This window comes from Aspergillus tubingensis, assembly GCF_013340325.1.
Source record: "Aspergillus tubingensis WU-2223L DNA, scaffold_9, whole genome shotgun sequence".
In the NCBI taxonomy this organism is placed as follows: domain Eukaryota; kingdom Fungi; phylum Ascomycota; class Eurotiomycetes; order Eurotiales; family Aspergillaceae; genus Aspergillus; species Aspergillus tubingensis.
This window is the reverse complement of record NW_023336283.1, coordinates 887962-901247: the sequence shown is the minus strand read 5'-3', so window position 1 is coordinate 901247 and position 13286 is coordinate 887962. Positions and strand designations below refer to the sequence as shown.

Sequence of the window (13286 nt, the reverse complement as noted above, 5' to 3'; positions counted from 1 at the left end):
CGCTGTCCATTTCAAGGGATTGATAGGACTCGTACGAGGTACTCATCCGAGTTACCCCCAGTAGCCTTGTTCATCTTGGTCGTATGGACCCACATCTCGTACGAGGACACCGTGCGGCGGCCCCACAGCTCAGCCGACGTGGACCCTGGAGTATGAAGCACTAGGCCCTCTCGATGTCAATAGAAAAGCAAGCATCTTCCTCGTCAAGCTTGGGATATAAGTCATACTCACTATCAGTGCAAAGAGAACAAAGAAATTCTGATATGTCAGACAGACCTCGAAGCAATTGCCCAGAATCTCAAGCAACCATGAGCATGAAATCCATGACAGACCACGAGCGAACGGATTCAGTCGACACACTTGCCCTGCCTAACGTCGAGACAGGGCTGGGTCCTGAGCGCGAGAAGATCGATCATAGTGCGTTCAGGCGAATGCGCAGAGGGTTTCTTCCGTGGTTGTGTGTGGTCCCGTCCGTACAAGATCCTCATCTATACAGTTCGAGGGTGAAGTGGTTCTTAACTTTCATCGTTGCTGCTGGTGGCCTGGTCGTTCCGTTGAGCAGTGGTGTCTTGTTCCGTATGTATCTTCTATCTATTACTCTCTTCAGACAGACTTCGAACTTACATGTTGGTTGGAAAACAGCCTGCTTGCTTGAAATCGCCGCTGACCTTCATACCACCGAAACTGTTGTCAACCTCTCCATCGCCTTCGGTTCCCTTGCCGTCGCCATCACCCCCCTCTGGTGGTCTTACCTTGCCGAGCTCTACGGCCGCCGTCTCGTATATCTGCTGTCTTTCTTCTTTCTCGGTCTTTTCTGTATCCTAGCAGCCATTAGCCCCAATATCGGCATGTTCATCGCTATGCGCCTTCTCGGAAGCGCCTCAAGCGCGTCCCTTCAATCCGTCAGCGCAGGCACCATTTCCGACATGTTTGAGCCGCACGAGCGCGGAAAGGCCATGGGTGCCTTCATGCTAGGGCCCATGCTAGGTCCCATGTTCGCCCCCATAATCGGGGGAGCGCTCACTATGCGTTGGGGCTGGCGCAGCACGCAGTGGTTCATGGTGATTTACGGATGGGCCGTGTTCATGGCGATGGTCTTTTGTCTACCGGAGACAGCAACAAATCTGGCAGAAAATCAGCGCGAGCACCGTGCCAGTGCTAGCAGCCCCGCTAAGAAGGCAGTCCACTTCGTCCTTAAGCCCATAGAGGCCGCCAAGCTCCTACAGTACCCGCCTATCCTAATCACGGTCTACTATACAGCGATAGTGTTTGCTACCTATTACCTCATATGCGTCTCGATCGAAGATACCTTTGCCGTGGCCCCATACTCCTGGAGTCCTGTGATCGTCGGGGTTGCCTACATCCCTGGGGGTCTGGGGTTGTTGTTCGGGGCAATCATCGGTGGTCGCTGGCAGGATGCAATTATGGCACGCACTGCCCGGGCGGAGGGCCGGTATGACGAGGCAGGAGAGTTGATCTTGCATCCAGTCGATAGGTTAGGGGGAAATTGCCTGATGGCGGGTATTCTGTTTCCCGGGGCGCTCTTATGGTGGGGATGGACGGCCGAGAAGCAAGTCTTCTGGCTGGTGCCGGTGAGTTCGGCATTAAACCCTGGTCAAGGTTTTGTGTCAAGAATAACTCTGACTGACAATAACATCATATAGCTGATCGGAAATTTCTTCTATGGTTTCAGCGGCATGATTCTCACCAACGTGACCATGACCATGCTGACCGAGTTCACCCCAAAGAAATCGACCGTTGGCGTGGCGGTGAACAATCTGCTGCGAAACAGCCTGTCGTGTGTTAGTGCGGTCATCGCTCAACCACTGTTCGATGCCATTGGAACGGGATGGTCTTTCACAGCCGCTTGTATCTTCTGTCTGTTGAGTGGCATTCCTTTGATACTTCTACGGATAAAGCGGGAGGAATGGAGTCGGAAGATGAAGGCTACCTTGGGAAGTGATTAATGGGGTACTGTGTATGACGAAAGGGAGCTGAAATATATAATGAAGTCTGGTAAAATAGTATGCAAGGGCCTTGAGTTCACCCCAGAACGTTCTTCTGACATATATCTGTCAATTAGTATGATGTCTGGTCTCGATTGTGGTCCTTTCGCACTTCCAGGTACGGAACTGCCTGGTGTCGCTCTTAAAATTCTTTAAAGGAAATAATTCCACTCTCTTGAAAGACTTCAGGTATACCTCCAATCGCTCGAGTGGCAAGCGCCTTCTTCACACCATCGGATGCTCTTGCAGCGTCTGGTCAATGTGGTATCCCACGTTATCAGTCGGTAAGAGGGAAACCCCTCAAGAGCCGCTGAGTGTATCCTTAGACATATCGCTCGATTAGTATAGCCCACGTCATGAGCAAATAGATATCTGCATGTTCAGTACACATAGTAAAAGAATGCTTAATCGCGGTCATCTCATGAGTATGAGCCTAATAGGAATTATAAATCGAGGTTGAATGAAGGCTACGGAAGAGAAAAACACAAAGCCTTCCCTACAAAGCGGGTCTTATCCACCCACATATGAAGGCAAACGGTGATTTTGGAAATCTCTCCGCGATGACCTACCTTATCGCAGCCCCAACCCCTTTTATGTCAGTATGACCGGCGCGGATGCAATACTATTCCAAGAGCTTCACGAGTACCTCACCCTTGCTTAGTACGACCCCATATGCAGCAGCAATTCCACTTAAAGCCATGACACGGCTGCTGTTGCCTCTATGAGAAATCTGTATCCAGCCTGCTCCTTCCCCAAGAAAATAGAAGATTCACTACTGTACAATAAGACGTGAGCGTCCCCGTACTCAACAAGACATCAACTTGCGCAGGAATCTATTTTGTGTGATATCGCGCCGCAACGCAAGGCCCTAGAGGCCTCGAATCTCGATGAGCTTCTTGTCACTCCCTTCGCTATCGTCTGATACCAATAATATTGGGATATCACGGCGACGGCGTCGAAGGCGCCTACCGACTGGCCCAGTTTAGCCACATCCACGAGAAAATCTGAACACCCTCAACAACTCGCTCTGGACCTCCAACTTAACACAAATGCAATACTTAGGCACCCAGATACAAGCCAGGGCTCTCGGGTGCCTAAGTCAGTCATCGATCATGTCAATAACGTACGGGATCCACTTTCAGTTCAATATCTCATCCTGACTTCGTATTGAAGATGGATTTGAATTTCGTTGATGCGGGTGCTGTGACCCGCCCCTCCAATCGCCTCCCCTCAGCTGCCCACTTCGGGCTCTTACCTGCCCTCCGCCGCCGCCATCATCTCCTCCTCTCTCCCCCTAGCCTCCTCCGACCTCCCCCTGGCCTCATCGTCCCTCCCTCTGGCCTCCTCCGACCTCCCCGCCACCTCTGACGCATCTCCCTCCCCATCCTTCTTTAATGTAATGGGTGTCTGGGGCCTGTGCCCCCTAATGTGGTCGTTCACGGGGTGTCTTGTGGTGCTCCTCGCTGCATTTTACTGCTTCCGTCATCGGTAGGTACATAATATATCGCCTTCCCACTTATGCTCACTGAGATGAAATTCGAGGCGTGTGATTCTGTTAAGGCGGATGGCCAAATGTTTGTATATGATCTAACTAATCTCCAGTGTTCGATTGGTGGTCAAACCACGCAGGAACAAGAGGCGGCGAATTATCAGCTGGCCGTGGCTGGCGTGAATGTCTCAACATCAAATACAAAAGCGACACCTGATAATTTGAGGTACACCCCGTCTCTGTACACTTCAGAAACATTATGACCTCCAACTAACAATGTTAGATGCACAATGCCCTGCCCTCTTCGTCTAAATAGGACGCGGAATGTATCTTCATGACTGAGCATGTCTCCATCACGGTAAATAATGTACAAATTTCAATCCTGTATATAGTGATTAAGAAGCAAGTCATAAGAGGAGATCAGAAAGAGAAACAATAATGTCTAACCTTTTGAGCAAGTCACAAATTAAAGCGTGTAGATTGCATCCCATCACACGAAATGTCAACTGGGCGATCACATGACATGAGTGCTGCTGCTGCTGAAGTACGCCAGAGTGCGGTTAGTGTATTATTCATCATCGCCTCCAAGCGATCAATCATTCACAGGAAACCTTTTCCTTTTATCACCATTACTTACGCCACGCCGACTGCAATCCCAGGCTAATACTGAATATGGATGATGTCAGAGCGGCAGACGATATTCCAACCTCACCAACGCGCAGAAAAAAAGCCCGGGTATGTCCTTACTGCAAGCGATCCTTTCGTCGCCACGAACACCTCCAACGACATCTCCGAATTCGTTAGTATAGCCGCTCAGAAAGCATGCGTTAGGCCATTAAGCTGAGAAGTAAAATCCAGACACTAACGAGAAACCGTACAAATGCGATTGTGGGGCCACCTTTAGCCGACGTGATCTTCTGAAGCGTCATCAAAATACTGGCCATGCTCCGAACACCCCATCATCGCAGCATCCCTCGTTCTTACCTGCGCTCGACGACCCTAACAATGTCCAAAATAGTACAGATGGGCCCTATATGGCCATGGGGCCTCCATTGACGGAACCTACGGAGTCCCTCAATACATCAGCTGGTACACGCGGTCACGATGGCCAAGGCCAAGAAGATCGGCTTGAAGGTACGTAAGCCCCTATCACTAGATAAAATATAGACCTTGACCACTGAGCCTTTGGGAATCCTTTTAAGATACTGAAACTATACAGGCAACCTACTATTTGATACCCAGGATCTTTCTGTATTCCAAGACCTAGACATATTCAATAACAACCTGGGACTCAACGACGACTGGTATTTCCCATCTGAGCCCAGCATCCAAATATATACTGGGGACCTTGGGTTCAATAATATGCCGACAGCATCCATCGCCAACCTACCTACTGGTGACCCTTCAGATGTAGAACAAACGTTAAGCAAGCTTCCCACTGACAGAGAAGCCGTCGGTAAGGTTCCTGTGCGAGACATTTGACACATAACTTGCAGGTACTAATTATGGCTTACAGCGGAGTTCGGAGTCCTTACTTTCCCAATACTCGTGGTTACGAACCAACACAGAGAACGCCTCTCTCGAGCATTGATGGTGTGCCATTCGGTTGACGCAGCTAAAATTCTACCATCATGTCACTCGCTATCACGTTTCATCAATGGGTTCTTTGATGGTTTTTATCCTCATCTACCGATGGTGCACATTCCAACATTCAGGATAGACGAATGTGAGCCGGAGATGTTACTGGCCATGTGTGCTCTGGGCGCTGAATCTCGACATGAAAATCGCAAAGCAGCATTCTTATTCCGAGCGGCTAAGGAAATACTACACGAAAGAGCGAGCAGGAAAGAATGGAGAGATACGGAATGTCCTTTCGATGCCTCGGAAGGAAGCGCAGCCTTACCAAGTCAGCAAACCTCCACTCCCACCGACGACACTCGGCGGTGTCGTAGAACAATGCGTGAAGCCCGGTGTGCCTTTCTACTTATTGCGTTCGCCACCTGGCGACGTGAGGAAAGCATACATCGTGAGGCTTTCGATCTCCAGAGCTTCTTGGCTAGATGCGTTCGAGCGTGCCAACTAAATGAGACAGAACAGTCTCTAGTTGCCGATGGCGGCAGCTGGAATCTGTGGATTCAGCAGGAAACCGATAGGAGGGTAAAATTACTCTCGTTCGCTTTTCTAAACCTTCAGTCTATTGCATTTGGCACTCCACCAGCCATTCTGGCCGATGAAATTAACGTTCGTCTCCCATGTAGCAGCCTCGAGTGGATTGCTCCAAACGAACAGAAATGGAGACTTGCTCGAAGGCCTGGCCATCGGGAGCAGATGTCGTTCCAAGATGCTCTCCGTAACGTCATAAAGAACACACCAGATATCAATTCGACAGATACGCTGCCTATACCTTCTCCTTTGTCGAACTATATCATCTTACACGCCATCATACAGCGGATCTTACTCGCATATCATACACTTGGTCCATATAACGATGCGAATAATATCATACTCAATGGGCAAAAGAATGTCATACGGTATGTGATCTATTATGTGTTCAAGAATCACCTCTGCCGATCCGCTAACCTTTTTACCTTCCTGCTAGTAATTCTCTTCATGCATGGACATCTTTATGGCAACGAGCCCCTGAATCGAGTTTGGACCCCCGCAATCCGAATGGCCCTGTGACATATACTTCAACTGCTCTGCTGGGTGTTGCGTATATTCGACTTGGCCTCGATTTGGGCTCATATAGAATTCTCCAGTCCCACGACGCTACAGACATAGAAAAGCGACTGCTACAAATACCTCGTTTGCCACCCGGCCCCCATCTTCTCCCAGCAATTTTACATGCGACGCATGCCCTCAGCATCCCCGTCAAATTAGGGGTAAATTTTGTCGCTCGAAGCCATGCGTTCGTCTGGAGTGTACAACACTCACTGTGTGGACTAGAATTTGCGATCTTTCTCAATAAATGGCTTTTTTGTATCGCCGACAGCCAGACCAGGAGACCACTAAATGGTAGGTTTCTTATTCCAAGGGGTCCCAGCCCTTGTTTTATTCAATACCCTTCATGGAAGTCTAAGTTTGCTCACACGTATCCCCAGCACACGAAGCGCGACTCCTGAATTGGATCAGCGATATCGTCGAAGAAGGACGAACATCAGCAGACGATGACTTGTGGTCTAGCCCTTCGAATCTCTCAGATTGTTCTTACCTAGGAATTGCCGTTGTAAGGTTATGGGCCCGACTGATTAGGGGAAACGGTCAATGGTCATTATTCGAGGTTGTTAGTGATGGACTGGATCTCTATGCCAACACTTGTGAGCAGAGCTTTCTCCGTTTCGAGACAGCTGCGCCCGAACCAATATAAGTTTTATTGAGATTTTCTATATGCTGTCAACGCCCAAACAAATTCTATATATCTCAGTGCCTATCATGAACCTTCGCGACCGAACTTCAACCTCCGCCTCAACACCTCCCTATAATGAGACAGGGGATGGGTCCCGACAACGGAACCGATAGTCAGCCCAGCCAAGAGACTACACCCAGACCCCAAATCTAAGTTCTCGTGAAGTGGTCATGAGAGCAGGACAGAGCCACACGCAAAAGTTCCCCGAATAAAATCAGTCGCAGCAAAGACACTCCCCGCATAGTAAGCGGGTATATACAGAAGTGCACTGCATTACAATGAAGACACATCCAGCGTAGACTTTAATCCCGACCGTATGGACAACACAATGCACACCCGGTCTTGCTTTAAGGGTTCTATTCATCATCGGCAGCATACCATCCCACGCACATGATATTTTGGTTATGGAGCGGTACGGTTTTAAAATCGACGGTATCTCCCCACCCCTCTTGCTCTTCGGCGTGCGCCAGCCAGCATGGTCTACAAATCAGACGCGAAGCTTGGTTGATGAAGCTGTTGCGTATCCATGAGGTAGGCATTCGGTCGGGCCGAGACCATATAGAGCGAATAGAAAACTGCACAATCCGACCTACTTGCGAGCAGAGGTCGTCAGTTTGGGAAGAACTACCTCCAAACTAGGATTATATACTTGATTCTGTTTCAACTGAGGAATATGTTCTCACCTTACAGAGCTTGCTTGATTTGTCAGTAGAAAATCATAAATATGAAGCTGCCATCTCTCTGTGGAGGTGTTATTGGAGGTGCTATTGGAGATGCTTGGAGATAGAAGAAGTTTCGATATTGATGCGCTTTTTAGCTTCCATCTGGCGTCGTATCCACCGGGCAAGTCCTCAATTTTTACAATGTCACCATAGGAAGGTCTGGTTTCAACTTGTAAATGGAGTATCCAGCGCAAATTGGCTGCGATTGTGGGCAGTAAGCCCGGTGATGGGGGGAGACTAGCCATCTTAAAAACCATTTTGATGGCCAACTCTAAATACAATATCAGATTAACTAGAAATACCTAGTTAGCCTAGACACCAGACAGAGCTCTAATGGCCTGCTTTCTGTTTCTGTGAGCATCTCATAGCTGCGGATATAGACATATTCATAATCACCTCCAAGAGGGCCCGAGTACCTCCAAAATTGTGGGCCCAAATCAAGTGGGTCTCTATGTAATAGTTTGCCAACCCTTCTGGAGTTTTCTTGGCACGTAAAGACCACCAAGAACTTGGGTACGCTTTATAATAGTCGGGGGAAAGGATGCTTGGTATTAGACAGGCCAGTTTCCTAGGTTGTGAGAGACCAGCTGTACAGAAAGTATTTTCTAAAATTTTTTTGAGACGCATGGTTCTGTGCTGCCAGTAGATGATTTTCGAAAATGGATTCCATATCAGTTGGAATAGGTTCGGTACATCGGTTTTTACAACCACTCCATCCCACCGATTCCAAGGAGACTCCATTATAGAAAGTATATTGGCTCAGTCCGACTGAATATTAAAGAGCTTCATTTCACCATTGGATCTTGATTTATCAGCTACGATCACTAGATCTGAGTCGAGTAATATCGCGTGGAGGTGTTGTTGGAGACAGGCGTTTTTACAGGCGTTTTCTCCACCATCCCCAATCGCAATTTCTACATATATAACGAAAAGCGACCTAAGTCTACAGAAATGCCATGCCAAGTTCAAAACTGATCTCAATTATATACCAAATTCAATTGTCTAACGATTGGGATATCACGACGGATTTACGTCCAAGACGGTCAACATGTCCTCCAAACTTTTCCAGCCCCTCAAGGTCGGCAAAATCAATCTCGACCATCGAGTCGTAATGGCACCACTTACTCGTTTCCGCGCCGATTTGCAACATGTCCAACTTCCTATGGCCGAAACCTATTATGAACAACGTGCTTCGGTCCCAGGCACCATGATCATAGCCGAAGCAACAATGATTTCACCGTCAGCCGGCGGACTTCCTCATGCGCCCGGGATATGGAGCGAAGAACAAGTTGAGGGCTGGAAAAAGATTACCGAAGCAGTACATAAAAAAGGAAGCTTTATTTTCTGTCAGCTAATTGCTGTCGGCAGAGCCGCTGACCCGGCGCAATTGCAAGCAGACGGTGGCCATGTTCTGCATGCTCCTAGTCCTATTCCCATTGAGCCCGGCATGCCCGTTCCCAAAGAGCTGGAGGAATATGAGGTGCAACAGATCATTAGTGACTTCGCAACAGCCGCGAAAAACGCTATTCGTGCTGGTTTTGACGGCGTTGAGATCCACGGGGCTAATGGGTATTTGGTCGACCAGTTTCTTCAAGACGTTTCGAATAAGAGAAACGACCAGTGGGGTGGCAGTATCCCCAATAGAGCCCGATTCGGCTTGGAGGTCGCCAAAGCAGTAGCCGAAGCTATCGGCGCTGAGCGTGTTGGTTTTCGCGTTAGTCCTTGGAACACATGGCAGAGCATGAAGATGGTCGACCCGGTGCCTCAATTCGCCTACTTCGTGGAACGCCTGCAACAGCTCGAACTGGCTTATCTCCATGCCATTGAGTCTCGTGTCATCAATAACATAGACTGTGAAAAGGAGGGCAGTATCAAGTTTCTGCTCAATACTTGGGGAAAGTCGGCGCCTGTCATTGTTGCCGGTGGATATAAACCAGAGAACGTTGAAACTGCCCTGGAAGACGAATACAAGGATCACCAGGTCGCAATCGCCTTTGGGAGGCATTTTATCGCCAATCCCGACTTGCCGTTTCGCATTCGTCATAGTATTCCTCTTAATCCCTACCACCGAGAGAGTTTCTACACGCCTATGCAAGAGGATGGCTACACCGACTACCCCTTCAGTGCAGAATTTATGGAGAGCAAGATACAGTGCTGATAGTCATACCTAAACCAATGATACAGGTAGTGTTGGTAGAATGTGGATGAATGTTCAAGTCGTTGCGTATGAAGAAGAATGAGCAGGAAGACAATTTGGAGACGGAGATATGACCGAAACATCCAAGCTAGATAGAACCATTATGTATGTTAGACTTCATACTTGTATCTTCTGTCTTATAATTCGGAATTTTGTGATCATGTCTTTTACGCGGCCAAGTATTTGATCTATCGTTGAAGCCGGCTATCCTTCTCAGCTGCCAATCGGGTCACCCGCGTTTGTATAGAACCAGAGAGATGTGAGGACTGATTCGTGCGATTGATCCAACCACATCCCCCAGACAAACCAAGAACTTCAATGATGGTTGTAGCTCGTTAAAAGCGCTACACAAAGAGGAACGACTGAATAAGCGATTAAAAAAAAGGGAAAAAAACATACAACAGAAGGGATTCGCTGGTGGTCACCCACCCAACTACTAACCTCCCGGCGTGTGGCTTAAGTACGGCTGAGCGGACGGGAAGCCCTGTTTTCCACACCCTATGGTCGTATGTGATAGTTGAGTGTTGTGGAGAGTTTATATCGCAATCGCCAGTGCGTATATTAGGGAGCCATTCTCGTTGTAGCTACCTGGGGCTAGCGCAGGGATGAAGCAAGGTAGGGAAAGCTTGCCAATAGGTATCCTGGAAGACACTAACTTGAACACTCTCCATGTTAGAGAGAGAGTATTGGCAAAATATCACCACACATACATTGGAATTACTTGAGGCTAATGGAGATCAATCGTGCCGATTGATGATAGGGGTAAGGCACAGTCAAACGACCCGTGCGAGCTTCTGGAAAAAGCCACCCACGCTCTTTAGTCTGTTCTACCCGAACAGACCTTACCAGTGAGTTGGCTCAAAATTCCAAAGATTGAATTTGGTAAGTTTCCTGTTACTTATCAGGCACCCATAGTGAATTTTTTTACTTACAAGATCATATAAGTCGACAACGTTATCTACTAAGACTTGTATATCCATGGCTTCATTGGTGTATTTATTCAGCTCTGAGAAAGTGTTCTTTTTCTCCTGATATGTGTTGAGGAAATACGTACACTTAGTTATGGAAGCCGTTCAGCACTTAATGGTATTGGCGTTATTTGAGGGGAATCACTTACACAGAGGAAAGGATTATAAGGGATGACTGATAAGCGAGTAACTAACTAGATCCCAGGTGTCGACAAATCGTGCAATCATTCCATCCTACCTCTGCACACGCACTTAGGAAACAAATGTAGTGCAATTGATCGACACTAATATGGGAGCTCGCCTTGGATGCTGCCACAGTTTCGTATCAATAAGCTGTGTACGCAGTTTACTAGTTCAGCTGCCCTACTCATTCATATGTTTAAATTCTATATAACTACTTACGCTTTCCCTTGCCTTGTGCCGTATATTGATCGTAGTTGGGTGTCTAGCTATGGTGACGAACTTTCTATGATGCAGCATATTGCTCTATTAGCTACTTCATGTTTTGTTTCTGTGCGAGTTAGGTGACTGGAGAATGTTCCAGGCAATAATTTAATCTTGGAGTATCTGCGTCGATAGCGTCCTAGATAGCGGGCACGATGAGGGATAAGAATAAGACTTAAATAGACTATTATATTTCAAAAGATCCGTGGCCCTCTAGCGCTCTCAGGTAAGACTGCCTAGTGACATCCAAAACCTGTCCATGACCACATGTGAAAACAGGTACCACAGCATTGCGCTTAATACTTCCATAGCCCCATTTGGGTTCCATATTGCCACCCACGGAAAGTCTGGTTTTGGGATAAAGGTGTTTTGATTTGGAAACCACAAGGTCAACATCAGGCCTACAATCAAATATGGATAAACTTCTTGCTGACTTCAGAAGCACTGGTGCCTAAACGATGCATGTTCCAGAGCGAATCCATTCCCCAATCACATGACGCCACATGGGTCTGGAATATAAATGACAGAGACAGCTCATCCTGTCTTCCCTCCAAACCCATTCTCTATCCTCGTAAATCTTTCACAAGGCACAACATGCCCACCTTGTCAGGCGAAGACCCCATCCCCACAGAAATTATAATCCGAATATAGGGGGAGCTTTCTTTTACGGACGCGTTCAACTTGGCTGCCACTTGTCGCCAACTCCGTCTCATCTTGGACACAAATACGCCTACGATCTACAAACGCCTACGCAGACAGATCAAAGGTGAAAAATACGCCAGACTGTTACTCGTAGACCAAGGGTGTTTGCCCTCTATCTCTTCAACACTTGGGATCTATCATCTTCGGCACTTGCGAAGAAATTCTCGTATAGTAGAGAAAGCGATCAATAAATTTGACCATGTTATTTTGCCGGACATTCAAAGTGAGTATATCTATGACTCCTCTTCTCATCGACACCTGGCTAAATCGCATCCTTCCCAGTGGCCACACCCCACATCGGTGACCAATATTATCACAGAAATCCTGATCTCTTGTATTTGACTCCGACAGAACGCCATCGCTTCACGCGGAGCTACTATCAAGCTTGGAGCCTTTTCCTTCTGGATGAGCCATCTCGAGAACGCCGATATGAGAGTATGATCCTGAAGAACTTACACCTGGTGAATGAAATACTTGGTTTTATGCTGCGCCTTACTGAAGAGTTGGAACCCGCCGTGCCTGTTGGTAGTAATTGGCTTGACCTTCTTCTAGAATTGGAGAACTATCTCTATGGTCTTTACTATTCTCTCTACGGGCAAAGAGTAATACCTTTCTGGGATGGCAGCATTGCAAATGCGGGGAAACTAAAATATATGTGGGACCATTGCCAGCTGTTTTTCAAGACAGCCTTATGCACCTACCCGTGGCGGAAGCCGGCACAAGGGCCTGTAAAGGAGGAACGGGTTTGGAATTATGAAACTGGTGAAGAATGAGACTGTATATAATCGATCAGTATGCTGGAGGATTTTTAGGGGCTTAAAGTTGACATGCTGTCCTAATTTGGAAGACGAGTGGGCCACAAGGCTAAAGGTTACTTTCTGAAAAAAACTTTTATCCACGATAGTCAGAATGAATTAAAGTCCACTAGGGGCGTAGTTTGACAGGTTGAGGGTATGCACGAACAGAGAACTGCAGCTAACAAGGAGGCAAGTAAAGGCAGTGAGGGCACAGTTCGGCACCGACCTGAGTGTGGGGAGTATGCAAGAATGGACACTCACAGTGGGTAGGCATGTACTGTAAGTCGTGACCAATGAACATTCTGAAAGGGCCGGCAAGTATTTCCCAATCAGGTAGTTATGGCATGAAGGAGGGATGAGGAGAACGAAGAGAGGAATGGAGGAAATAAAATCCGGGGGTGCCTGAGCCGCTAGGCTAATGTCTTACTATGGATGAGCACTTCTATATACTTGGTTATCCAGGGATCGAGTGACCACTTAATCAGCATAATGCGTTTACTAAGCAGTATACAATCAATTACTAGTTAGATCATGTATATGTTACTGTGTATATTA

General features: G+C 47.6%; 3 protein-coding genes and 1 non-coding gene across 4 annotated transcripts; 3 read left to right on the top strand and 1 right to left on the bottom strand.

Annotated features, from left to right (window-relative positions):
• Positions 1 to 308: 308 nt before the first annotated feature.
• AtWU_08381 (MFS transporter) lies at positions 309 to 1967 on the top strand (the record flags this gene model as incomplete). The annotated part of the gene is made up of 3 exons (XM_035503489.1): positions 309 to 576; positions 643 to 1592; positions 1665 to 1967. 3 exons carry the CDS (start codon positions 309 to 311, stop codon positions 1965 to 1967), a joined length of 1521 nt encoding a protein of 506 aa, XP_035359382.1.
• A 2027-nt stretch (positions 1968 to 3994) lies between these two features.
• AtWU_08380 (C2H2 finger domain transcription factor) lies at positions 3995 to 6862 on the top strand (the record flags this gene model as incomplete). Its single annotated transcript, XM_035503488.1, has 7 exons — positions 3995 to 4049; positions 4182 to 4298; positions 4354 to 4629; positions 4715 to 4951; positions 5012 to 6026; positions 6095 to 6510; positions 6597 to 6862. 7 exons carry the CDS (start codon positions 3995 to 3997, stop codon positions 6860 to 6862), a joined length of 2382 nt encoding a protein of 793 aa, XP_035359381.1.
• Positions 6863 to 8671: 1809 nt separating this feature from the next.
• Positions 8672 to 9781, top strand: AtWU_08379 (alkene reductase; the record flags this gene model as incomplete). Its single annotated transcript, XM_035503487.1, has 1 exon — positions 8672 to 9781. The coding sequence occupies one exon, from the start codon at positions 8672 to 8674 to the stop codon at positions 9779 to 9781; it is 1110 nt and encodes a 369-aa protein (XP_035359380.1).
• Positions 9782 to 10212: 431 nt separating this feature from the next.
• Positions 10213 to 10328, bottom strand: AtWU_r50. Its single transcript, XR_004775233.1, has one exon. It is a non-coding gene; the product is annotated as a 5S ribosomal RNA (ribosomal RNA).
• Positions 10329 to 13286: the final 2958 nt, after the last annotated feature.